The following is a 24194-nucleotide window of genomic DNA, read 5'->3' as shown; positions in this document are numbered from 1 at the left end:
AGCACAGGGAGGAATTCTACCCTTAGAACTTTGGAGCCAGACTTAAAAAAGCAAATGCAAACCATCACCAAAACAGAAACATGAAAAAAAATGCAGAAGTTGTTGGGACCAAGGGGCTTTCACACAAGTGTTTGGTCCTGCACAGCAAGAGTTTATGAAGCTCAGAAGTATATACACCTCATCAGGGTGTAAAGCTGGTTTTAGCTAGGGTCACTTCACAGATCATTTTAACCCTTTGTGAAGAGAAATCAGTACCCTGAACTGATGAATAATACACTGGTTTGTACCTGTTGATTTGAAGAGTTATAGATCCAGGAATGTTTTATGTCTGCTTTCACCCATCTCAACTTACTCAAAGATGCAGGGCTAAAAAACAGGTTTGCACAAGTCAAAGCTAATGACATGTACTTCAATATTAAAAGAAATAAATAAAATCAAAACCCAAACAAAAATCAAACCCCAAATTCTCTATAGGAATAGTGAAGATTTCAAGAGAGATCTTTAATCATGAAAAATATTCATAGGCAAATTTAGTTCACATTACTGACACAAATGAAATAAAACAACAAACCAATGCAGACTGCAAGGGGACAAAGTTCTTGAAAAAAAATCTTACCTTTTGATTCAGTCAAAGGAAAATACATTAACAAATGTCAATCCTGCTTACACAAATAATCAATATTTGCTCACAGAGATACACACATTATATTGCCATAAGTAATTACAGTGTCAGGTCACTTTTCCAAAATAATCCTTTTTAAGAGATATTTAAGAATTAGCAACAGAATTCAAGAAGAGAGAATGAAAGGAGCTATTGATGAAGTCTAACTGAGCTGAATAAAAAATTTCCATGGTAATTATCACATTTTCCAAGACACAGGAAAATTCAAGTAGCCTTTGCCTTCAGCTGCAGGAATTTTGGAACAAACTCTACTGTGAGATTCTACAGGGCAGTTACAATGCTACATGTACAGGAGACTGAGATAAATGAACATCAAGCCTATCCAGGAAGGGCATTCCTTTGGCAAACTGAAGTTGAGGAACACACTGCTGGTATGAAATGCTAAGTTTAAAAAGAAAAAGAAAGAAATCACTGTAGCAGTGCAGAAGACACTGACTTTAAGGCAGGCTTGAAAATACACAGAATGCTCAGGACAGAATAGAGAAATTTATCTGGTACCAATAGGGTGAGATGACTGTATGAGTTTTACATGGTTATACAGGAATGTGCTTTTTTTTTCCAACAGAAAATTCATTTTTCCTTCATCCTCCAATTTGGAATCAGCTGGTTTACGAGTAACTTATCTTAAAGCTTTTTCACATGTTTAAAATAACATAATCCATGATTTTCACTGCCACGTACATAAAGAAGAAAAGCAAAGTTTATTCAAAATGTCCATTTTAGAAGCTAAACAGCTCAAGAGTTCCAATGCCAATCACTGCACTTGTGTCTCCAGACGCCTTATCTCTGTGACCACAAGATCAATGTTTATAACTGGGTTAAAATACAAGGCCCAGTAAAACAAACAATTGCAGACAAACTGAGGAATAAAAGGCCAAAAAATGGCAACAAAAAGTCCCTGGGTTGAGACTTTCCAGAAATGTCTCCACATTCTGTGAGGAATAGTCCTGTGAAAAAGGAAAGGGAAAGGCTTAGAGGAACTTTCTGGTTTGTTTTTACCCAGCTCTAAGAAAACCTAACAGGTGCTACAGCTCTGCATTACCTAGCCCTTCCTCGGGTACCTGTAAAACACCATTCTGCACTCCAGGAAAAACTTTCCTAGAACCCAGTAGCAGCAGATCTGAGGAGGAAGCACGGTCAGTGCACTTAGACCACAAAGCCCAGCAGGTTCCAGTGCCCACCACAGCTCAGCCCAGCAGGTTCCAGTGCCCACCACAGCTCAGCCCAGCAGGTTCCAGTGCCCACCACAGCTCAGCCCAGCAGGTTCCAGTGCCCACCACAGCTCAGCCCAGCCGGTTCCAGTGCCCACCACAGCTCAGCCTCAGGCTCCCCTGCTCCCTGCGCTGTTCCGGGCACGCTCTGCCCTCTATCGGCTCCCAAAGGGAAAACCCAGTACAACCAAAACAAGAATTTCTCCCATACCAATTCCAAAGATCACACCAACTACGAATAGTAATATGCTTGAATTAAGACTGAGGTAGGAACAGAAAACAGAAATTCTGATAAATTATCAAACTAGTATCAGTATAACTGAACTTATTTATGATTCTGAGGACTCATCCCATAATAACCACACTCTATCATGACTAAAGTCTAAAAAATATTTAATTCTCAGCTGACAGCTAATACCAGGCCACCATAAGAGCAGTTCTCAAGGTAAGGTTTAATATCTCCAAGTGGTTAAGAACATGCTTTTTGCTGTTTCCACATTTGCTACATCTGATGAGAAAAACCACCTCTAAGAAATCCTTGGAAGCATGTATGGAAGCATACACAGAAATAAAGATATTCAAGAGCAAGCAGCAGCAAATGTGGGAATGCAGATTCTCATGTTATTAACCTCAGATTTTGGGTTAGACACTCATTCCAGTGAACAACTGGGAAATTGTAAGGCTGTTACTTTCTAAGGCCTTGTACTTCCCACCCTCTTCCACAAGCTTGTAAGACTTACTTCAATTCTCTTCTTGACCACAGCCTCCAAAAGGAGAATAATTCCAGAACAGAGAGCAACATGGCATTTACAATTATAAATCTTGAGGTCCAGTAATGCACATCTAGCCAATCCCAAGCAAATTCAGCTATCAGCTGGTATGGCAAAAATAAATACTTTACAGTGAATTCTCTCCACTGCCTCCAAGAAGGATCTTTAAGGTCCTGTAAATTAGGATAAAGAGACTGTTAACCAATTTTCTATTAAGCTAACTTACTACTGGCTTATTTCCACTAGTCTTTTGTTGAAAAGCTGGGGGTTTTACACACTGAAAGCAGTAATTCATTATACTTGCTAGTAGGTAATACTGTAATGCAATAATTTCCATTAGATTAGAACATCACTTTCTGTAGTTATGTGAGGTTCAGAAGAATCAGTTTCACACATATAAAGTCTTAAAAGCCTAAAATCAATCCTATTAAAGGTAATGGTTGCAACACTGGTGATTGCATACAATAATATCAAAGAACCACTTACTCTGTAGATGTTGTTTTTAAAGTCATAGTGTAAGGAGATGAAATGATGAATAATTACATCAGTGTTTTTATGCTGCTAGTCTTAAAATGCTTACTAAAGCAAGTAGCATATTTAATGTTTTGAATACTTACAAGTAGTTTTGTGACAGTATCTTCATACTTGTCTTCTTGCATAGGACAAATTGTGTGGATGAAAGGAAGGAAAGCTTCTGTGTAATCAAACAAATATAGGTATAACATACTGAGTCTTGGAGAACTCTTCAGTGCATACAGAAGAAAGAGTGATTTTCCTGGGTTTACAGCCTAAAAGACATCAAATTATTAAGTTTCAATCAGTAGAAAAATAATATGAAAGGGACATGCCACTTCTTAGATTTTCTGGCAATCAGTTTTCGAAGGGGTTTTTTTTTCCAATACAACAGGTCACTTAAACTGAGCAGTTTTTACACAGGTAACTCCACTACTTTAACACTCCTCCTGGTTTTAAGAGAATCTTCTTTTAAAGGTATTACTTTAAAAATAATTAATATACATGACATGACACACTTTATATAAAATTTACCTTGTATTCCCAAAGGTTCTGTGGTGGTTTAACACCTAAAGTTTTCACACATTCCAGTTCTGCTATAAGAGCTCTCCTGTGGTTACTGTTCTCTATACTGTAAGGCTCTTTGGTGAAATCCTCTTCAGTCAGTGTTAGGAGGAGTCTACAAAAGCAGAAGAATTAAGAAGGTAAACAGTGCCTATTCACCAAAAAAGACGACTAACAAATATACACAGCTGCACACTGAAACAATAGGCTACTGATACAAGGTAGCACCTTTTGGGTTAAAGAATCAGAGAATACTTTGGGTTGGCCAGCTTTAAAAGATCATCATTACATTGCCTATCAAGTGTTCTATGCCAACTGCATCTCAGAGCCTGGGTTTTAAATTTCCTTCTTTTCCAGTTTCCTCTTGCCTGCTTTCAGCATGGCTCTTGGGTGGAATACATATGCATAGAGCACATGCACATTTCCACAAGAAAGGAAAGGTGCAAGGGGTGGATAATACATCAGTAGAGTTTTACTCTTGTTATCATTTCAGTCTGCATTGTCAGCATTTTAACAAGTTCTTAGAAAATTTTCAGGTAGCTTGCTAAGTATCTACTACTACAAGTTTTCAACAGCAACTGCTAAAATTTCTTCTGATACATCAACAGAATGTTCCCACAATCTATGTCACACAGTATCATCATTTCACAATAAGCCACCCCCAATGAATCTGTCACAGTCCAATCACATAATAGCTGTCCTTGACCACAAGGCCTCTCACCTTCCATTTACTTTCTCCAGTAAAAATCCTTCTTTGTAATGTGAAGCCCATGGGCCCAGCTGCTCCAGCCACAGGATCACTTCCTCAGCAGTCCACTTAGCAACAGGCTTGTGGACAAGAAGATCATCTTCAAATTCTCTGCTACTCCAGTGATAGCCAAGTAGAACTACCTACAAAGATAAATAAACAAAGATCCTTTACTTGCAAAGCAAATACATGAATGATATAAATAAACACACAATAAGAGGCTCCACACGTAGAGTCTTCCATTTCATGGAGACTAGAACATTCAGGTTTTTAGAAAGTATTTAATTTTCCATTTGCTGTTCACTGCAGTTGTAGTTCCTGACAGACAGCTCTGAAGGCCACTTTACTTACTAAGCCCAGCTGGAGTCTCTTCTGTGCTGACAATGTTTTTACTGTGCATGTAATTTAAGAATATTTAATTGCATGCTTAAGGGAGCAAATAGGGAAAACCAACCAGATGAAACTTACTGCTACACAAGTTAAAGCTGTCAGAACACCTGAGAAAAACCCTCCTCGAGGATTAATTCTTCCTGTGTTTGGAACTGTAGGCATCTGGTCGTTCCCATGCTTTTGGAAAGTTGCTAAGCTGTGTGCTATATCACTGTTCTGTTCAATATCTTCTTTTCTTTGTTCAATGGCATCAGAAAATAGCTTTTCAATAACATCCCTGATAGGAAAAATATTTGTCATTATACTGTAACCACTGAGGCTTAATATTCAGAAAACAAAGTAATTTTTGGATTTTTGTTTTCCAGCCTTTACTAAAGACTTAAAAGCAAGAAAAAATTAGTTATTTAAGCTTAGTTAACTTAGAATTTTATCAATCACTGCCAAAAACCAAAACTAAAAAACCATTTTCCTTAGCTTCTAAAGCTAAAATATCACATAACTCCCAAGTTATTTCTTATATAAAATTAGAATTCTGTGTGCCACTGGCAAGCCTCAATTATTAAAAAATGCTAAACAAAAGACAAAATAAAAGCCTACCATCAATCTTACCATCTACTTATTTAAACATTATTAACCCCAGATAAAGTATTATTAACAAAACAACTTGTGAGTAATTCAAGACAGCAAGTAGATGTTTTTAGTTTTGTTCTGCAGTACAATCACACTTCTTCCAATAGATAATTCCTACTATAGAAATTACTATACAATTATCCAAGATCCATCTAACTCAGAATTATTAGAAAACAACCAGCTATATTACAAGACTGAGCATCTTGCCTCTCCATCTCCCGAAAAATGTAGAAGGGAAGGGGAAAACCCTCCCCAAAAAAACCTTCTCCCTGAAAACAAAACCAACCAACCCCACCCCTTAATTCCATGTGCTTGAACAGTTCATTACAAGTGCACAATCTGAAAGTCTTTAGGATTTAAATTTCTTTGTGACAGTTCAGATTACCAATTATCTATATCTGCAGCAAACTCAAGAAACCAGACAACTAATTTCTGTGGTTTCATTTATGTAAAAAAGACATTCACAAAATGGTTCCCTCACCTGAGGAGGATGTTGACTTTGGGGAATCCTTCCCATTTTTCTCTGCATTCCGGGCATTCATTCTTCTTAGAAGACACCCACCACAAGGCCAAGCAATGCCTGCAGAAGCTGTGCCCACAGTTCAGGGTGGTGGGGTTGATCAGAATGTCGTAGCAGCAGTGGCACAGGAACTCACTGACTGATATCTGCCGGCCCAGGCCAGGAGCAGCACTCGGTTCAACTTCTGCCCTCTCTGTTTCCCCTTGTAAAGTCTCACCTTCTTCCATTTTTCCTTTATGCCTTACACAAACAGAAAGCTCTCTTAGATCTTCAAAGCAGATAAGGCACTACTTCTGCAAAGCAACATGAACACAGCAATTATAGAAGTTTAGAATTGTGACCAATGTGATTTATCATTGCAACGCTTTTGACACTCAAATGGTTTTAAATTTTTTAAGTATTTCAGCCCTCCCCAAAATGAAACATGATCTACTTTTTCAACAATATATTCATTGCCAACTACAATCAAAAGCAGATTCTAGATGTAAATAGCTGGGCTCAATCTCCCTATGTTTTCTTCTCCCATGTTATAAAACACATGAAAGTGAAACAGAATAATTCACTATGATTCACATGACTTTTGACTGTAGCTTTAGTCAAGGTTTTAGTAAAAGAAACCAGTCAAATAAAACACAATTAAAAAGTATAATCAGCACATACAAAAATAAAATACCAGTATATTGTAATGATCTAATTCACTTCATCCCTCTTCTTTCAGGGCATATGGAATAAAACATTACTAACAGAGGTCAATGCTAGACATTGCTGGGCAATGTCAAAAAAAAAAAGTTTGATCCACCAGGTCATATGCTTCAGAATCATAAGGGATTGATCTGCACACCTTGTCAGCCAAGGTCTAAACTCCACATTAACTTTACTTGTAGTTACTTTGTTAACATTACAGAAAATGCACAGATAAGAGTTTAAGACGGTTGCAAGTTTACAGAAAATATATTTGCTTGATGTTCCTACTCCATTCTCTTAGTCAGCAGTATATTTCTTAAGAAAAACACTGATCCAGTTCACTCATCACTCATGATATGTTAGAGGATACCAAGAACTAGACAATTTTCTCCTCAGACACTACCAAACCACAACATAATTACACTCTCCACCTTGTGGCTCCTGCTTACCACTAAATTACCAACTTGTCACCCAGATCAAGCACGAAGAGGTAAACACGCAAGCAGGTAAAAAACAGAAATTACGAAAAAAACACAAGTTCAAAACAGAAACCGATAGTGAAATTAGAATCCTTAGACTTCCAAACCTGTATTTCCATGGCAAAGCACAGGCTGTTTGCTTTCTAAAACCTGAAACAGCACTTGTAAGAGGAGAAATAAAGACAAGATTTTGCCCCTAAAAACATTTCTTCTAGTTTTCCTGAAAGAGGCAAGAGAATTTCTGTGGAAAATACAGGAAAAAGATTTCACCGCTCAGTCTGCGCCAAGTAAGAGGCAGCAGCAGAATGATTCCCAGCTCCTCTCCTGTCTCTTCCAGCTCCAGTTTCCTGCACTCCGCGCTGCTTCCTCAAGCGCAGCACTGCGGGTCCGGGCCCGCGGCGTTTCCCGGTCGGACCGGCGGGGGCGGCCCCAGCCCGATGCCGGGCACACGCTCGGGCCCCGCGGCGCTCCAGCTGCACCCTGGGCCGAGCAGGGGCCGGGCCCGCGGCGTTTCCCGGCGGGGGCGGCCCCAGCCCGATGCCCCGCACACGCTCGGGCCCCGCGGCGCCCCGGCTGCAGCCCCGGGCCGAGCAGGGGCCGGGCCCGCCCCGCCGCTTCCGCCCCGGAGCGCGGCCGCAGCGCCGCTCCCCCCTCAGCGCGGCCGCCGGCCCACACCGCCGCCGCTCGCCTTTCATTTCAAGCGTTATCACCGGACGTGAGCACTGCTACACTCCCATTTCTGGGAATACACACACTTCTGTATTCGTGAGAACTGAGGCACGCTTGCTTACGGTACACTCGCACCCAGGCAGCATTCCTTCGCAGAAACTATTCAAGGCTGATTTTACAGTGGAGATTCGAGGTGTAATCTTAGGAGTAAAGGAGACTTTCAGGTGCTAGTTTTACCGCAGTGCTAACGCATCGTGCACAGACACTATTCTTACCACTTAAGAGTCAGTCCACACATGCACAATTACCTCCATCAGTCTCTGCTCCCTTACTGAAATTCTTTTGGCTAGTCCAAAAAAATTTGATTCACTCTACAACCCCCTGACAGGAGGCTGTAGCCAGGTGGGGATGGGCCTCTTCTCCCAGGGAACGAGTGACAGGACTTAGCTCTACTCTGCACCAGGGCAGGCTTAGGTTGGGCATTAGGAAAGGGTATCAGACACTGGAATGGGCTGCACAGGGAGGTGGGGGAATCACCGTCCCTGGAGGAGTTTAAGGACCGGACAAAGCTCCGAGTGCCACGGTATAAATGATACGGTGCTGTTTGTCACACGTGGGACTCAATGATCCCAGAGGTTTTTTCCAACCTAATTGATTCTGTGATTTTTCAAGTATACCTCTGAGATGTACTTTTTCAACTGTCAAAAGTGACATTTTATTTTAAGATTTTGTTTGTTTGATACAAACTACAAGTCCAGTTCAAATGGCATTTAATTATTCCAGCCTATTTCAAGAAAGAAAATAGTCTCTCGTTGTTTTCTCTCTCATATTATCTAGCTTTTTTCCAGAGAACCAATCAGCAGATCTTTAAACTACTCTAGCATGAAGGAATTCAACCTCTTCTAGATGTGAGGAAGTGCATATAGATCTACCTTGGTAAGCAAGGTGAAAATGCAGCCCAGAATACTTGTTGTAGAATATAGTTTTTTGCTACTTTATTGTGGCTTTTCACTTAGTTTCACATTCAATGTTCAGAAAAGTAAAAGAGCATACAAGTGTTTGATAGTCTGTGCAGCAGACTTGAATGATGTGAAAACATGGCCTTTCTGTTCCAGTTTATAAAACTTTTGACATATAAAAGGCCATGGAATCTTGAACGAACTGCTTGTATTGCGCTCTCATTTTAGGTGCTCCTTCTGCTTACATAACAATACATAGCTGTTGAAGTAAGAAATGTCTAATCTGTAAGACATTGTACTTCAACTCCTATTGAAGTACTTAATTACAGTACCTTACTGTTTGACTCACAGTTTATTTTGTGGGTGAGGGAAGCTAAGAGTTCCCAGATTTGTCAGCTACTTGTGGGAAAATGTCAGGCTTCTAAAACAGCTATCAAACACTTTAAAGTGTCATAAGCACTTTAATTAGAAAGTGCAGAAATGCATCTTAAAAAACTGAGGAGTAACATAAAAATTTTAGGCTTCAGCCAATTTACTGCAAAATAAAAACTTCTCTGCCATTTTAACTAACATCTTACTGGGAATCATTTAATCATACTAGATGAATTGCTGGGAATGTCTGTTGAATAAATTGCTTATACTGAAAAGGCAAAGCTTAATATTGAAGAACCTCTAAGAACTCTCTCCACTACATCCTGCATAATTATTTCTCTTTTTCTGTATGCAGAAATTACCCCGCACAATTTGTGGAGAATTTTTCATTTGTTTCCATTATGCCGGAATTCTGGAAAAGATGCTTTATGAGCCGTGTGAACTCCAGCCCTGCAGCACAACCTCTGAACTCTTCTGCGGCCCGTGCCCACAGCTCCTGCCCCGTGTCCCTGTGCAGCACCTGCTCTCCGGGGCAGCTCTTGCTGGCACGGCGCTGCTGCGGGCCCATCCTGCCGCTCTTCTGCAGCGAGCTCTCAAAGCGCCGCTTCTAAAGGAAAACGCTCCTTCTGTAACACGGCACGGCCTCCAGTTCCCCGGGAATTATCATCATTAAGGCACCGTCGCTAGCAGTTCTCCACCGTCCTCCCGGTGTCTCCTAGGCAGAGTCCCATGTTCTTCCTCCTGGCTGCTGTTAGTTTCGTATTTCTGGCTTTGAGGGCGAGGCCCACATCTGGGACATTTCACCACAGAACCGCGGCTGGTGTAAGACTTCCTTCCCCCCGGCAGCCTTGCTACTGCAGCCGCTCCGGTGGTGCGGCCCGCTCGGAGCACAGGCCAAGGTGCTGAAGGCGCCGAGCCCACGGGCGCTCAGGCCGGTGCGGCCCTGAGGGCTCCGCCCCGGTAGGAAATGGCGGCGGCCCGGCCTCACGTGCGCGCTCACGTGCGGCGCGCGGGGCGGCCCCGGAAGCGCTCGGCGGCGGCGGCGGGCGGTGCCGGGCCGAGCTCCGGCGGGCGGGGGCGCGGGATGGAGGTGATCAGGAGCAGTGAGTGACAACCCGGCCCTGCGTCCCCGCTCTGTGCCGCTGGCGCTATGCTGTTTCGGCGTCCCGGTGTCCCTGCCCTGGGCTGGCGGCCGCTCCGGCCTCAGCCTCTCCTTTATGGCGAAAGGGTCCCCACTGCCCCGCTCACCCATGAGGCGCAGCCCTGGGCGGGGAGGTGCGGCCCCGAGCTGAGGGGGCGGCGGGCAGGCCCTGAGGGGCGCCGGGCTGCCGGAGGACGTCGTTTGTAGTCTCAAGTGTGTTTTAACCCTTTACCCGCAGATTTTAAGGATAACCTAAACAAAGTGTACGAAGCCATTGAAGAGTCGGACTTCCTGGCCATCGATGGAGAGTTTTCAGGTACAGTCGCACCTGTTTTGTCATTGTGGACTGTTGGCAATCTCTGAGGGGAGGTGGTTTCACCCCGGTGCCCGAGTTCGCTCCTGTGGTGTGTCTCAGTTGGCTTGAAAAAGCTAAAGCTGAGCTACCACAAAGTGATTAAACCACCTGTTACGTGTGCCGTAGCAAGGCTTTGGTCAGATACATGTCATACTTGTACTCCCACAGAAATCCTTCAGCATGACAACTGATAGTTGTTGCAGCTCAAGGTAAAATACCCAGAAGGTTTTATGTGTGCCGTGAAAGCGCACATTGGGATAAGTGAGGGAGATCCTGCAAGTGTTTGGACAGGGAAAGGCAGCGCTAAGAACGTGTGTGCTTGTGAAACCCTGAGGGTATGTGCAGCAGAGAGATGCTTCAGTCGGTACTTTGCTTTTGGGATGCAGAGTTCTGTTCATTGATGAAGCTTTTGTTGCATGTGGTGTTTGTGGAAGTACAGTTGTTGCATAGTGCTTAAGGTGACTAAGTTATTCAATAAATCTCTGGGTAACACTCTTCCCATTTTTAGTTTGGCTTTGATCCTGCATTGTGTTGTGAAGCCCATTTACATTAGGGTACTGGTAGGTCTTGGCTGCTACTGACATATTGAATAGGAGCCAGAATACAGAGCTTTTGCAGAAGAGTTTTAATTCTAGAATGCCCCTATTGAAATTAGTGGCTTATTGCAGTAGTATTTTTCTCAAATTAAATAATTGTAATACATGGTTTAAGTGAAAGCAATTGCCAGTTGTTGCATTTCTCTGCTGTAGTTAATTTTGAAAAGCTTACCCAAAGCAAAATATGTTCTGCTTTTTCAGGGATCAGTGATGGGCCTTCAGTTAGTGCATTAACAAATGGCTTTGACACTCCAGAAGAAAGGTATCAGAAACTTAAAAAGGTAAATGTTTTACATGGACTAAAATGAAAACTGAAGCTGCCGCTGGTGCAGCATCTTGTTTGTGTGACCAGCAGGAGGAAAGAGAGATGGAACTTCCTTCCCTCAGTTCTTGTCTCTTTGTGGAATGGAACTGCATACTAAAGTTATCTTGGGCCAATAGTATGATGATTAAATGGGGATGAAAACTAGCAGAAAAACTCTGGCATGTCTACTTTCAAATTACCAGCAAAACAAACATTAGTTAAGAAGATTCACTTTATTTTGAAATGGAGAGAAATCATATTTGGATGCACCCTGGTAATGTTTAAATGTGTACATGTTTTATTCTCATGCAACATTTTTCTTTCATTTTACAGCATTCCATGGATTTTTTGCTCTTTCAGTTTGGCCTTTGCACTTTTAAATATGATGACACAGAAGAAAAGTATGTTATTCTCTTATTTCTTGTTTTCTTAATTGAGGATTTTCTAAGTACTGACAAGCTGTATTGACATGTAACTCATCTTTTCTACAGGTATATAATGAAGTCATTTAATTTCTATATTTTTCCAAAACCCTTTAACAGAAATTCACCAGATGTCAAGTTTGTCTGTCAGGTTAGTAGAAAAGCAGTTTAATTTTATTTGGTTAGGATATACCTGAAACAAACTTCAGCTTAAAAGGTAGAAAAATGTAAATTTCTGGGTTGGGTTTTTTTTTCTTATAAAGTAAATAAGAATCAGTTAAGAGCAGTCACAAAAATGGAGCTTTAAGGGAATGTCTTTGACTTTAGTTTTTAAATCTTGTTTTGTGTGATTTCTGGAATTTGTGATAATATTCCAGACTTGGCAAAATGATTCTATTTTTTTCCCCTCTTCTCATTGAACTTCCGGTTTCTTTGCTTTTTTAATCCTTTATTCTCATCTGCTTGTCTTGCTTTCACCGCTTCCTAGGCAATTGCCAACATTTTTCTGGTTTCAGATTTGTTCTCCTGAACCACATTTTGCTTTCTTTTATTTCCTCTCTCCACATAGTTTGTTCTTTCAGCTTTATCCTTTGCCATATTCATGGTTCTTGTACCTTATGGAAGTTGAAAATCAATAAGAAAAGTAGCAGAGCCTCAACTCTCAGTGGCTTCTTTGGGGTCTCAGACTTGGTTGTTCTTGGCTTTGGACTTTGTATAATTTGTTAAAAAGTGTGAGAATAACTGATGCCACAGCTACTTTTGCCAATTGTAAAGCCTTTTTCTCTTGTTGCAGAGTTCAAGTATAGATTTTTTAGCAAACCAAGGATTTGATTTTAATAAAGTTTTTCGCAATGGTGAGTTGTTTTGGTTTGTTTTCCATTTCTTTCAATGCCTGCAAAATTTGTGATGACACCTTTCATTGTTTTCTGCAAAAGAAAAAAGGCTGCCATCCATGATGATGTCTTAACACATAATAAAGTTCTTGAATTATTCTTACCTGCTCTACTGTTTTGCCCATGGTAACTCCCTTTCTAAGAATCACTGGAAGGGAAGGGTTTGCTTTCAGTCTGCTGGGGTGTAACAGAGGCAAATGCCTGAATCCCTGTGCATCCCTAATTAGTCTCTAAGTATTATGAGCTTTTTCTTTTTTTTTCCTTAGGAATTCCATATTTAAATCAGGAAGAAGAGAGACAGCTAAGGGAACAGTATGATGAAAAACGTTCTCAAGCCAATGGTGCAGGATCTCTGTCATACATTTCTCCTAATTCCACAAAGTGCCCTGTAACAATTCCTGAAGATCAGAAAAAATTTGTAGAGAAAGTAGTGTAAGTAACCCTGTTTAATATTCTCTGATGTTGTTAAAACTAAAACGTGAACAGTAGTGATATTTTCACACGTTAAGGACCATGTCTGTTATTTGACTGTTTGTAAAATGCTGCTCTTTTTGTTATGAAGCATTTTCTTGTCTTTTGGAGAGAGCTGTAAACTTCCAAAAAATAGAATAATAGATACAGAAGCAAATAATCTATTTCTTCCAGGGAACAGATAGAAGACTTATTAAAGAATGAAGAAAGTGAAAGTTTGGAACTCGAGCCATGTACAGGGTCAGTTTCTGAAACTGCATTTCTTCTAAAAATTATTTTTTTAGTTTGGTCATATAGAATTAGGGGAGTGACAGGGAAGAATATGTTTACTTGGGTTAACTGCAGCAAAATCTACATTTGACTAATTTTTGAATGTTGAGAATACGTGGTAATACATACAGGGGTTGTAATTGATTTTGAGCTGTAACTTCTGCATATAGTGGCAAAATATTTTAACTATAGTCAAGAAATGTCTTGTATGTGTGAGCTGCCTTTTGTTACTGCTGAAGTGATCCAGATGCATTTTATAAAGGAACTTTTCAAATCTTTTGAGCTATTGGTTGTTCACAGTTGGCAGTGTGTGACTGTTTGAAGTAGGTTTCCTTCCCAAAATTCTATTTAGCTTTGGAAACTAGATATTTGGAGAGTATGATTATTTAAAAAAATTTTTTTGAAGACTAATTTAGGAATAGTAGAACCTGGTGAAGCTGGGGATAAGGTACCATCACTGTGTCTGTACTGAGGGATCATGGCTGGACAATACTTTCTGATGGGAGGATACATGGGTAACTTTAAAACATCATGTACATGCTTTTAGAGTTTGGCAGCTGAACATCAGAATTCAGTAAATCTCTTCCTAGCCTATAGTTCTGCTAGCAGTGACTCTTGCTTTAAAAAACTTTCTACAAATGAACACTTAGAGTCAGCTTAAACTGGAAATCATTCCTAGGACACACTCTGTAAAAGGATTATTAGTAACATGATTGTCTTTTGGTTTTAGATTTCAAAGGAAATTAATTTATCAGACCTTGAGCTGGAAGTAAGTTACTGGTAATACTGCCTTACTGTATATTTTTAGTACTTTTGATAAAAAATCTGGGTAAGATATATCTACTTAACCTTGGCATGATTGATTTAGACTTTATTTTTCCCTTTAAAAAAAGAATTCTGTAATGTTCTGAAGATGAATTGCATTAAATTATTTGTGATGGTTAATTTAGATATTAAAGCTTAGTATTTGTTTTATCCTGTGTAAAATCTCTGAGTAGATCAGCACACAGCCTAGAATTATGTAACAAATGCAGCATGGCAGGTTTTTAGTGAGCAGAAAGTGCATGTGCTTGTACAGATTGTGGGCTTGAACTGAAAAAATAGCAGTTCTGTGGTAGCTACAGGTGTGGTTATAGTTTTCTTTTGGATACCAAGCATAAGCACTTCTGATAACTTCATATATAGCCTGAATGTATCTCTTAAGGCCTTAGGGGAAACTCCAAGGCTTTAGTGTGAGATTTTCACTGATGTGACTGCAGGAGTAAGATGTAGAAAATATGCAAGTCTTTTTTTGTTTGTTTAGTTAATTCAGTGTTTCAGCACTGAATCTGGCACTCTGATACTTACACTGAAAGCAGATAAAATAAAGCTTCTCTCTAGAAAATGGGATCTCAAGAAGTGAGCTTGAGAACTAATCTGAAAAAAAGCAGTTGTGTTTTCTACAGTTTTTCAGTGTCATTTTTAAACATGTCTATAGCTTCCTGTAGCATGTAGCTTTATGTTTGTCTGATACTTATCCTTGCATCTTCCCTGAGTGGATGGAAGAATGTATTCTTGTGGTTTTTTAACATTCAGCAGTGCTGCTTTATGAGAGCACAGCTGTGTACACTGTGTGTGTGTGTATTGGAGAGAGAAAGCCAAGCTGTGAAGGTAGCATGGAGCTAATTAAAGCAGAAGAGTGAAGTTATTGATTGCCCTTGTGTCCTGACCTCTTCACAGGTTTTTCTCTATTGAAGTATTCTCTTGTGCATCAGTGTTTTGATGCATCCAGGATTTGTGGCATGAGGCAGCTCACAAATGAGATGGAGATCAAAACTGTGTGAGAAATCAGGGTGGAAAGGACACGAGAGTGTTTGGAGTGTGCTCTCCAGTACTGATTCTGGGAGTAGCCAGAGGCCAAGGAAACTTGCTGGTTCTGAAGTGGCTGCACAGTTGTGGTTAGTTTATTATATTGAGATTATGAGAGTAATTGCTACTGGTTAAGCAGGAAAAGGCAATATTCTCCTACTTTTGCTATCAGTTGGATGCTCTGTGTATGGTGTTGTTTTGGAAATTAAATGGGATTGTAGTGATGTGATGCAACCCTGTAGCAGAGGTGATGACATTTGAGTTAATAATTCCTACTAAAATCTGCTGGTAGCAGAAGGTTCAGGGTTGTTAATAAGTCCTCAAATAAGTGATGTATTAAAGAGATGCCAGCTTCAAAGGAGATGTCTTGGAGTTGCAAGTAAATGAGAGCATTCTTGTTTTGGATTTCTTGAAAGCAAAGATTCTAGTTTGTGATGAAATATCTAGATGATATTTACTTAATATCACCAAAATAAGAAATTACAGGTTCCACAATAGCATGGGAAATTGTGTAAGTGCCAGTTACTGTTAGGTAATGTAAGGAGGCCAGTTAAATTAGCCTATTGCTTGAAATTTTGCACAATTAACATTAAAGAGAAATGTGTAATAGTTCTTTTATGCCTAAGACTTATAGAAATAATTAGACATGACATTACTAAATTACTGTTGTGGTTTCAATATGCTAAATGCCAAGTGAATAACTATTAATATTTACTTTTCATTTGTTTTGATGTAGGTATCCAAAAGGTATCCACGTGGAAACTCTGGAGTCAGATAAGGTAGCTAGGCCTGTTACTGCCTCTAACATTTGTTCTGTTGAAAGGAAATTGTATTTCTCAGTTTCACTATCTCTCTGATTTTTAGATCTAACTTGAGCTTTTCTATGCAAATTCAAACATTTTAAATTGAATACAGTGAACTACTTTCTATCTGACCAACATATGGATTGTGGGCATGTATTTGTGTGCCTTAATATTACTTTTCAAATGGATACTAAAAGGTGTTTTAAAATACAGTGGATCTGATGTGCAGTATTAGTTCAGGTTGTGATCTCAGAGGAAAACCAGCAGCATCATGTGCTGTGTCCTCACTTCCCAGCATAGATCTCTGCTTCATAAGGTATTTGAAACAAACTCTTTACAAGGAAATGCTGATGATCTTTTTTGAGAAGTAAAAAGTGGGTTTAGGAAAAATTAGGTTTGGTGGATGAAGCAAATACAGCTTTCTAAAATAGGCTTCTGGGAGTAGGTGATAATGTGGTGCCTACAATAGAAACAGCTGTGTTGCCAAGTAACTGCTGCTGAGGTATGACAGTTTTCTTTACATTGTAAATTTACAGAAACTTGCAGCAGCTTTAAATCTGAACTTTTCAGTGTCATTCTTCAAACTGTACATTTTTTGTTTCAGAAGGAGAGATATATTGTTATTACTAAGGTGGATGAAGAGGAACGAAAAAGAAGAGAGCAGCAGAAACAAGCAAAAGAGCAGGTAAATAAATTCAATTCCATGAGTTTGTGTGAGAGGAAGGGTGAGAATCTCTGACTTCACTCAGCAATGCAAAAATGCAGCATAGAGTTTGGTATTGTTTCCCTTTAGTTTGCTGTGGCTGGCTGAATTTGCTTTTATAAATTCTACCAGATAACTTAGGCCTTGCAACAGAGCAAAAAGAGTTGCAAGACACTCTAATTTTTTTTTAAAAATCAGAATTTGTGGAATACTGAATGAGTATTCTGGAGTAGTGACTACCTCCTCATATGACTCTCTGCTCTCACAAAAGTGTGTCCCAGTAAGAGGAAACATCAGTTTCTTGCAGAAATTCTTGAGCAAGTTGTTACATGGTTTGGATTCAGTCTCCCCTTCTCTTACAAAGCTTGCTTGCTCTTGGTTGGCTGAGTTAGTGTCCTGTGCACTGAATGTGTCATTTCTGGATTAGGGATAGACCCACACTGTGCACTACTGCTGTGGTAACAAACTGACCAGGAGGTCACACCTGGTGTATTCAGACACTCTCACTGTTTATTAGACTTTTATTTTGGTTACTGAGCGATGCAAATTTCAGGAGGTCATAAGACTTGAATTGTGGGAGTTCCTGATCAAACTCCTGTCATTTGTGCTTTCATATATCAAGATAAAATCAGTTTGGGTGGAGCAAATAATACTTGTGTGCAGAAATCCTTTTAAGAGGAAAAGAGATCTCTAAAGAGATATTAACTAATATGACATGTCTTTATCAAGAGGGCAGGCTGGGAGCAATTTACCACTACAGTAGGGTTTTTAGTGGGGGTATTACTTGCTCAAACTAGCAGCATTCAGAGCTGAACTAAAGTAACAGTGAATGTTTTTATTGAATTTTAGTTCTGGTTGAATAAAGACAGATAACACAAGGCAGAAATTGCTTCCTTAGACCTGAGAAAGAAAAATCTCTTACAGAACAGTTTGTGCTGTAGTCAGAAACCCCCAAATTAATCAAAAGTCAGTTTATACAACTACAGTGTTATATAATGTGAGTTGCACATTTTAATGTTTCTCCTTGTTTTTTTAAATATCAATAGTGAAGAATGTTTCTTTCTTCCTCAGTCTGTTGTAGCATAAAAGTATGGTCTGATTTAATAGGAGTGACAGTCAGGATTCAACCTGTTGCATATGTAACAATGTATGTAAAAAATACAGCTGAAAATATGTATGTTAATTTTAATACCTTGTGAGCTGTTTGCAGTGTCAGAGCTGCTGAGCACTATTGGGGATCACGTGCTGACAATGAACTGAGTGCAGCTGTTGCTGCTCTGCCTGGGGAGAGGTTTCCCTTCCCTGCAGCAGCCTGTGTTTTGCTGTATTTTGCTTTGTGGCTCAAACACCAGTGATACCATCCATGTGTTTTGTCTGCTGCTGAACAGCACTTGCACAGTGCCAAGGCTTTCCCTCCCACCCTCCCCCAAAAGCCAGGAGGCTGGAGGGGATGGGCTCTCATTATCCTTATCCACAAATCTTATTGTCTGCCTTTGAATTCTGGGTGAGGGGAGTGAGCAAAGGGCAGAGTGGCTGCTTGGGGCACCCCAGGACAGCAGCTTGTGACTTCTCCTGCTTGACAGTGAACTAGAGCTACACAGAAAATGGAAATTCTGTGAGCAGCATCCTGCTTTAACCTTTTGTGTCTTTCAAATATTGACATTTTCTTCATGGTCTGTTCTGGGTCTGTTTGAGGCAAACTGGGGGCATCTGGCAGTTTGCAGGTACACTTGTGGCAGTTTTTGTATTTGTGTCTCACTAATGTCAGAATCTTTCTTACAGGAAGAGTTGAATGATGCTGTAGGATTTTCCAGAGTTGTTCATGCCATTGCTAATTCTGTAAGTTAATGTGATTTTTAATCTACCTTTGTTTGTAATAAAAAAGAAATATCTCAAAGAAAGGATTCTTTTGCTGTTACATTTTGGAGGAGAAGATGAAATACAAGTTAAAGTGGTATTTTAAGTTTGTTTTGTGTTTTACAGTGGTTGAGTGTAGTAGGGTAAGTAAGCTCAAACTAAAGAATGGCATGAAGAATCTTAGTATCTGTAAGAGTCAAGAATAGCAATTTCTTAGGGCTCTTAGATAAATAAGCTTGGGTGGGTTTTTCTTTCTCTCTTCCAAAAATATTTTGGTGTTTTTTTCCTTTTTTTTCTTGGCAGTTAAAGGCTGTCAAAGAAGGACTGTTATCATGTCAAATGAATCAAAATTAACATTTTAAAAAACTGGTTGAGCTTTTTCAAAGAGCTTGCTTGTACAGCATCTGGCATGAGAGGTTCTGCACTGTGAGAAGCCAGATCATGCCCTTAATAACTACTGTATATTATAGCCATAAGGAATATATTGTGTGTTGTTGTATAAGCAAATTAAAAGGTGATGAACAGAGAAATGCCTTGACTTCAATTTTAAATAGATTACATTTGGAAACCAAGTTGTAAGTAGCTGTTCTAGTGCATGTTCTCAACATGTGAAGCTGCTGTGAAGCCTGTGATAAACAGTGGGAGTAGAGTTTAAAAAGGAGTGGCTGCTCTGAGAGAATGAAGGTGTGTGGGGCAGGCAGAGAGCAGATGGGGGGGTTTGATGTGTACCTGTTCCTGTGTGCCCTTGGCTGGCAGCTGGCATAGGGGTTTTCACAGGTGCCCTTTGCCATGGCCAGGACTGGAAATGTACCAGACATTTTATGTTATTTTCACAGGGCAAGCTTGTTATTGGGCACAACATGCTGCTGGATGTTATGCACACCATACATCAGTTCTATTGCCCCCTACCTGATGTAAGTAATCTTTTGAGTGTTCAGATGATGAAATAAATGCCTTAATGTATTTGTCTTTTAATATTTTCTCCACACTTTCTTCTGAACAGAAGAATTGGTTGGCCTGTGAACAAGTGTTGAAAAGTCTTTTAAAAAAATCTGTTTGGTACTTGTGGCCTTATTGCCATAAATATTTATGTAGAAAGTTTAGTTGGATTGTTCTCCTTTACATTTTTAAAAGGTTCAAATCAGATAGTAGAATTGTGGTTTTTGCTTATGTTGGGTATATTTAACTGACTGACGTGTTATGATGTACTGGTGAGGAGCTGCAGCACAGTTATGTGGCATTTTCTCCTTTGTAGTTTACAAAATGGGAATGTGTGGTTTTAAATAATATAGTACACTTTCTAAAATGATAAGCAGTCTTGTAGCAGGATGATGTTCACTGGGATGAAGAGTTATAATGTCAGAATAATTAGAGGGAGCACACTTTGACTGCAGCAGGGCTGTCTTAACAGTTCATGACTGGACTATTCAGTTAAACTAAGCAGTGTATTGGCACCCAAACCATTGTCTGAGGAAGCCAAAGGTCTTATTAGAAGGATGGCTCATGTGGTGTTTGGGGACAGACTTGATCATAAGATGGGAAGAAGAAGTTTGGGACCAGTTTGGATGTTGTTGGAATGTAAACAATTGTCAGGAGTTCCTGTATTTTTGACCCTTGGCAGATCTAAACCTGTAGTCTGTCCCTGCATACCTGGAGTGACTGCTTATATTCCATTGAAACAGAAAATGCTGGGAACATTGAAGAACTGTTAACTGGGCTGGAATCAGAAGTAGGGTATAAAACAGGATAAGGTGCTGGCAGTGAGAGAACATTTTATTACTAATGATGGACAAATCAGGAATATGTAGTCTGTAGTTGTGTGTAATTGCAGGTGGTGTCTGTGGTAGTGCTGACATCTCTTCCAGTGAGAATTCAGTTACTGTAGCTCACTTTTAGAGGCTGTTTGGATAATTGTAGCTACTGCTCTCTGTCCTCCCGAGACTGTAAACAGTTCACTGACTTGGATTTTATCTTCTGGTTTAATGTTAAATTAGGACCTGAGTGAGTTCAAGGAAGTAACATCATGTGTCTTTCCCCGGTAAGTTCTTAGTTCACACTTTCATCCATTTCAGTATAGTTGTAGCAAGCTGATGTTTTTTGTCCTAGCCCTGTACCCTAGCTGTTACTGGAAAAGAAATGGGGATCAAGTTAGATAAATACAATTTTTCAAGTAATTTTGAGCAGCTTTTTTCAGAAAAGCAGTGTTGTTGGTTCACTTCTTGGCAAAAGATGCACCCTTGCTGTTCCCCTGGGTTTGGCATGATGTTTGGTGTTTTGAATCTACACTTCATTTGGAACAAGATTTATTTGCTATTAGTTGTTTGCATCTCTTGCTGTTCCTTGGTTGCTGTCCTTTTTCATGCTGAACAAAGCCAGAGAATGTTTTGGCTATTCCAAATCCAACAGTAATTTTCAGTGGGGTGCTGTTTCCCAGCTAATACACTGAAACATGTTTTGAGGATTTGGCAAAATGGGCATTCTTCTGTTTCAACCTATTTAGCTCTTATTTTGTTTCTAGGTTACTGGATACTAAACTGATGGCAAGTACACAACCTTTTAAGGTAAGTGAATATTATAGAATGATTTGAAGATAGAAAATTACATTAATACATGTGTATTGAAACAAATGATACTGCTTTGTGGAGAAAGATGTTGAATAATATTTTCTGTGATGCTCCTTTTATTGTAGATGAATTATTTTTCTTTACCCCTAATCTAAACTTAGAGAATTTACAGAATGCAAATTTTTACTTTCCTACTATTGGCTTTTGTCACTTTTGTTTGAAGTTTTATGGTAACTTGGCAGCTTTGAATTCCAAAATATGACGAGTTTTTGCTAGGTAAAATGTGATTAGTAGATTTTCTTCTTGTTAAGTAGCATGTGCCCTCAGGAGATAAAAAGTGCTGTTCATGAACAAATAGGATCTGGAAGCTGCTTGTATATTCCAAGCCTTAGAGTACTGTGAATGCTGACTTAGATTTGTCTGGAAAAATGCTTTATCATCATTAGGTTCTCTTGTGGCCTTTGCTCTGTGGGTAGTCAGCAGGAGGAAAAAAATTGCAGGTTTCTCTTAAAATCTCTTACAGCCTGAGTTTTATTCCTCTAAAGAAGTATTGAGACAAGTGTTCATAAGCTCTTGTTCCCCCATGTGCCCTTGAATTAATTAAAAAACATGCTGAGGAAGCAGCATCTCTCTCTGTGCACAGCTCTGTGACTCCAGAGCATTGCATAAAGAGGTGCTATTGAATGCACTTGTAGGTATTGTCAGGTTTGTGTTGCACACTGCTGTGGTTAGAATGGAGGCTTTGGCATTCTGAAAAGTAGGAAATCTCCATAAGTTTTATGTTTGGTACAGCTGTGTTGATATTTGTGATTCTACAGCAGATACTTGGGTTTTTAGCCTGTTGTTATGAAGCCCTGCTTTTGGGATGCCAAATGAATGCATCATTTGAGCTTGTTCATTGTACTTAGTTCTTGATAACTTTTCAGTCTGCAGATTTGATGAGTGTAAACAGCTAAGTTTGATTGAGAACCAAAGGAAATCTGGTCCTCATAAATCTCAGACAACTTTAAGAAAGATTGTGTGACATGTTTTGCTTTCTCTGGCTGTTAATTCTGAATGTTTCCATTGTACTGATTGACAAAACATATTTGATTCAAGAACTTCAGTAAGGAATTAATCTATAATATATCTTTGTGGCTCTTTATTTTATGCATATAATTCATCAGTAGATTCACTGATGCTGCTCAACTAAGTTGATGTGTAGGAGCAAATTTCGGATTGTCAGACTTCTTTCACTGTCTCTCTGTTACTTTAAATCAGCAGTATTTACATTGTAAAACTATTCAAGAATGTCTAGTCAGCAAGCACATTTCAATACTCACCTTGAATGCCTTCAACCATTAGGATGAGTATTTAGAATATTTGCCCTGCTGTTTGTGCTGCCTTTAACTTGGCACATGTACCCTGCATGAAACCAGATACAAACAGAAATATTACTTTGGCATAATCTCTCAATAATTCTGAGCAGCATTAATAAATGCTTATGATGTAAGTGAGGCAAGGTAACTGAAATTTGTCTTGACACACCTCTGGTGCATTAGTTTGAAATAGGGCTTTGTGTAAATCCTTGGAGAACACCAGGTGGCAGCAGTAAATACTCATTTGATCCTGTTTGATTTCAGTTTCCAGGGAAAATGTGCTTGGCGTTGGCAATTAATGATGGCTTTTCTTGCAGGAGCTCATTAATAATACATCACTTGCAGAACTGGAAAAACGTTTAAAAGAGGTTCCATTCAGCCCTCCTAAAGTTGGTAAGGATATTTCAAAATGCTCTTATTTCTGAAATGCTTTGATTATGTTTGTTCTTGGTCTGAATTATAAATTCCCTGCTCATACTGAGTGTTTTGATGAAGAGACTTTAAATGAGGGCACTGTACATACAGTGCAATTATATTTAGAAGTATACCTGGAACTTCATAGGAATCTAGACAGAAAAGAATGGATGAATTCAGTGAACAGCAGTTTCACCATCTTCTAATGATGGATTTGTTTTCTTTTAGGTTGATTTTTGGGGATTAAGATGAAATTTGTTTAAAACTTTCATTTGATGGTTGTCCTTTAGATCAAAGCCAGAGGCACTTGGACAGGAGGCACTTGGACAAAGAAAACTAAGAAAACTCCTACAGCAGTGACCAGTTGTGTGTGTTCTAGAAATTACTACAGTTCTTTTAGTAGGAAAAAGGGCCTTGAGGTGAACAGAAGGATATTTAATCAAAGGGCAGGCTTAGCTCAAGGTTCTGGAAGTTTTCTTAAGCTGCTAATTTAGAAAAGGGAGAGCAATACTGTAGAGTGGAGTATATTGAAAGGGAAAGTTTTCAGTGCTTGATCAAAATCAAGATGAGCAGTACTTTTTTATATTGCTGAATGTGCAGAGCATAAACCCAAAGTGTGTTTGTCAATAAAGACATCTTTAAATCACTCAGTTTAGTCTTCATTTAAATATCTTGAAAAATCTGACCTATCTGGTTAATAGTGAAGCTTTTAATTAGACTGTTCTCTTAAATGCAAGTCAGGAAAAAAGAGACTTTGTGGAGAATTCCACTGTCACTGTCTTACAATTAATGCTCCATTTTGGCTGAGCTGGTGTGGGGATTAAGGGCTTTTTAAGGGGAAAGCCTCTCCATCTTATGAACCTATTCGAATTTTAAAAAGAAAAAAAACCCTGCTTTTTAAAGAACTTAAGAAAATTTGAAGATTCTGCAAGTTGTATAAATTTCCCCAAATGATGTTATGCTCTAGCAAAATAAGCCTGTGGGTAAGCATACAGGACTAGCTT

The 24194-nt window shown here is 39.4% G+C and overlaps 2 protein-coding genes across 7 annotated transcripts in view; one reads left to right on the top strand and one right to left on the bottom strand.

Annotated features, from left to right (window-relative positions):
• Positions 1-480: 480 nt before the first annotated feature.
• Positions 481-10117, bottom strand: BFAR (bifunctional apoptosis regulator). 3 transcript variants are annotated; one of them, XM_063171058.1, is made up of 8 exons: positions 9712-10117; positions 5990-6321; positions 4957-5155; positions 4462-4631; positions 3711-3855; positions 3281-3451; positions 2634-2836; positions 481-1629 (listed from the first exon to the last, which is right to left on the bottom strand). In XM_063171058.1, exons 2-8 carry the CDS (start codon positions 6253-6255, stop codon positions 1437-1439), a joined length of 1347 nt encoding a protein of 448 aa, XP_063027128.1. In that variant the 5' UTR covers positions 6256-6321; positions 9712-10117; the 3' UTR covers positions 481-1436. The 3 variants fall into 3 exon arrangements, with proteins under 3 accessions (XP_063027128.1, XP_063027129.1, XP_063027127.1); XM_063171059.1 differs by lacking the exon at positions 9712-10117 and adding an exon at positions 9554-9699; XM_063171057.1 differs by lacking the exon at positions 9712-10117 and adding an exon at positions 7462-7620.
• A 113-nt stretch (positions 10118-10230) lies between these two features.
• PARN (poly(A)-specific ribonuclease) overlaps positions 10231-24194 on the top strand; it is a 39397-nt gene continuing 25433 nt past the window's right edge. Inside the window, exons 1-16 of one of the 4 annotated variants that reach the window (XM_063171054.1) lie at positions 10231-10294; positions 10571-10648; positions 11485-11564; positions 11921-11988; positions 12079-12160; positions 12803-12863; positions 13169-13334; positions 13548-13613; positions 14374-14412; positions 16228-16270; positions 16899-16979; positions 18780-18836; positions 19691-19768; positions 20849-20892; positions 21373-21415; positions 23094-23169. In XM_063171054.1, the coding sequence (XP_063027124.1) occupies positions 10276-10294; positions 10571-10648; positions 11485-11564; positions 11921-11988; positions 12079-12160; positions 12803-12863; positions 13169-13334; positions 13548-13613; positions 14374-14412; positions 16228-16270; positions 16899-16979; positions 18780-18836; positions 19691-19768; positions 20849-20892; positions 21373-21415; positions 23094-23169 (1081 nt within the window). In that variant the 5' untranslated portion in view covers positions 10231-10275. Of the gene's footprint in view, positions 10295-10416; positions 10467-10552; positions 10649-11484; positions 11565-11920; positions 11989-12078; positions 12161-12802; positions 12864-13168; positions 13335-13547; positions 13614-14373; positions 14413-16227; positions 16271-16898; positions 16980-18779; positions 18837-19690; positions 19769-20848; positions 20893-21372; positions 21416-23093; positions 23170-24194 lie in introns of those variants that run through there. The other 3 variants (XM_063171056.1, XM_063171053.1, XM_063171055.1) reach the window with 3 other exon arrangements.

The sequence above is a fragment of the Melospiza melodia genome, chromosome 18, assembly GCF_035770615.1.
Source record: "Melospiza melodia melodia isolate bMelMel2 chromosome 18, bMelMel2.pri, whole genome shotgun sequence".
Classification (NCBI taxonomy): domain Eukaryota; kingdom Metazoa; phylum Chordata; class Aves; order Passeriformes; family Passerellidae; genus Melospiza; species Melospiza melodia.
Note: the sequence above shows the minus strand (reverse complement) of the source record. Positions and strands in the feature narration are given on the sequence as shown.

Excerpts from the sequence above, each read along its gene's own strand:
- BFAR (XM_063171058.1), bottom strand. The coding sequence starts at position 6,255 with ATGGAAGAAGGTGAGACTTTACAAGGGGAAACAGAGAGGGCAGAAGTT. Across the intron at positions 5,156-5,989 it reads AAAGTCAACATCCTCCTCAG|GGATGTTATTGAAAAGCTAT; the intron begins GTGAGGGAACCA and ends TTTTCCTATCAG. Across the intron at positions 1,630-2,633 it reads TGGTCAAGAAGAGAATTGAA|GACTATTCCTCACAGAATGT; the intron begins GTAAGTCTTACA and ends CCTTTTTCACAG.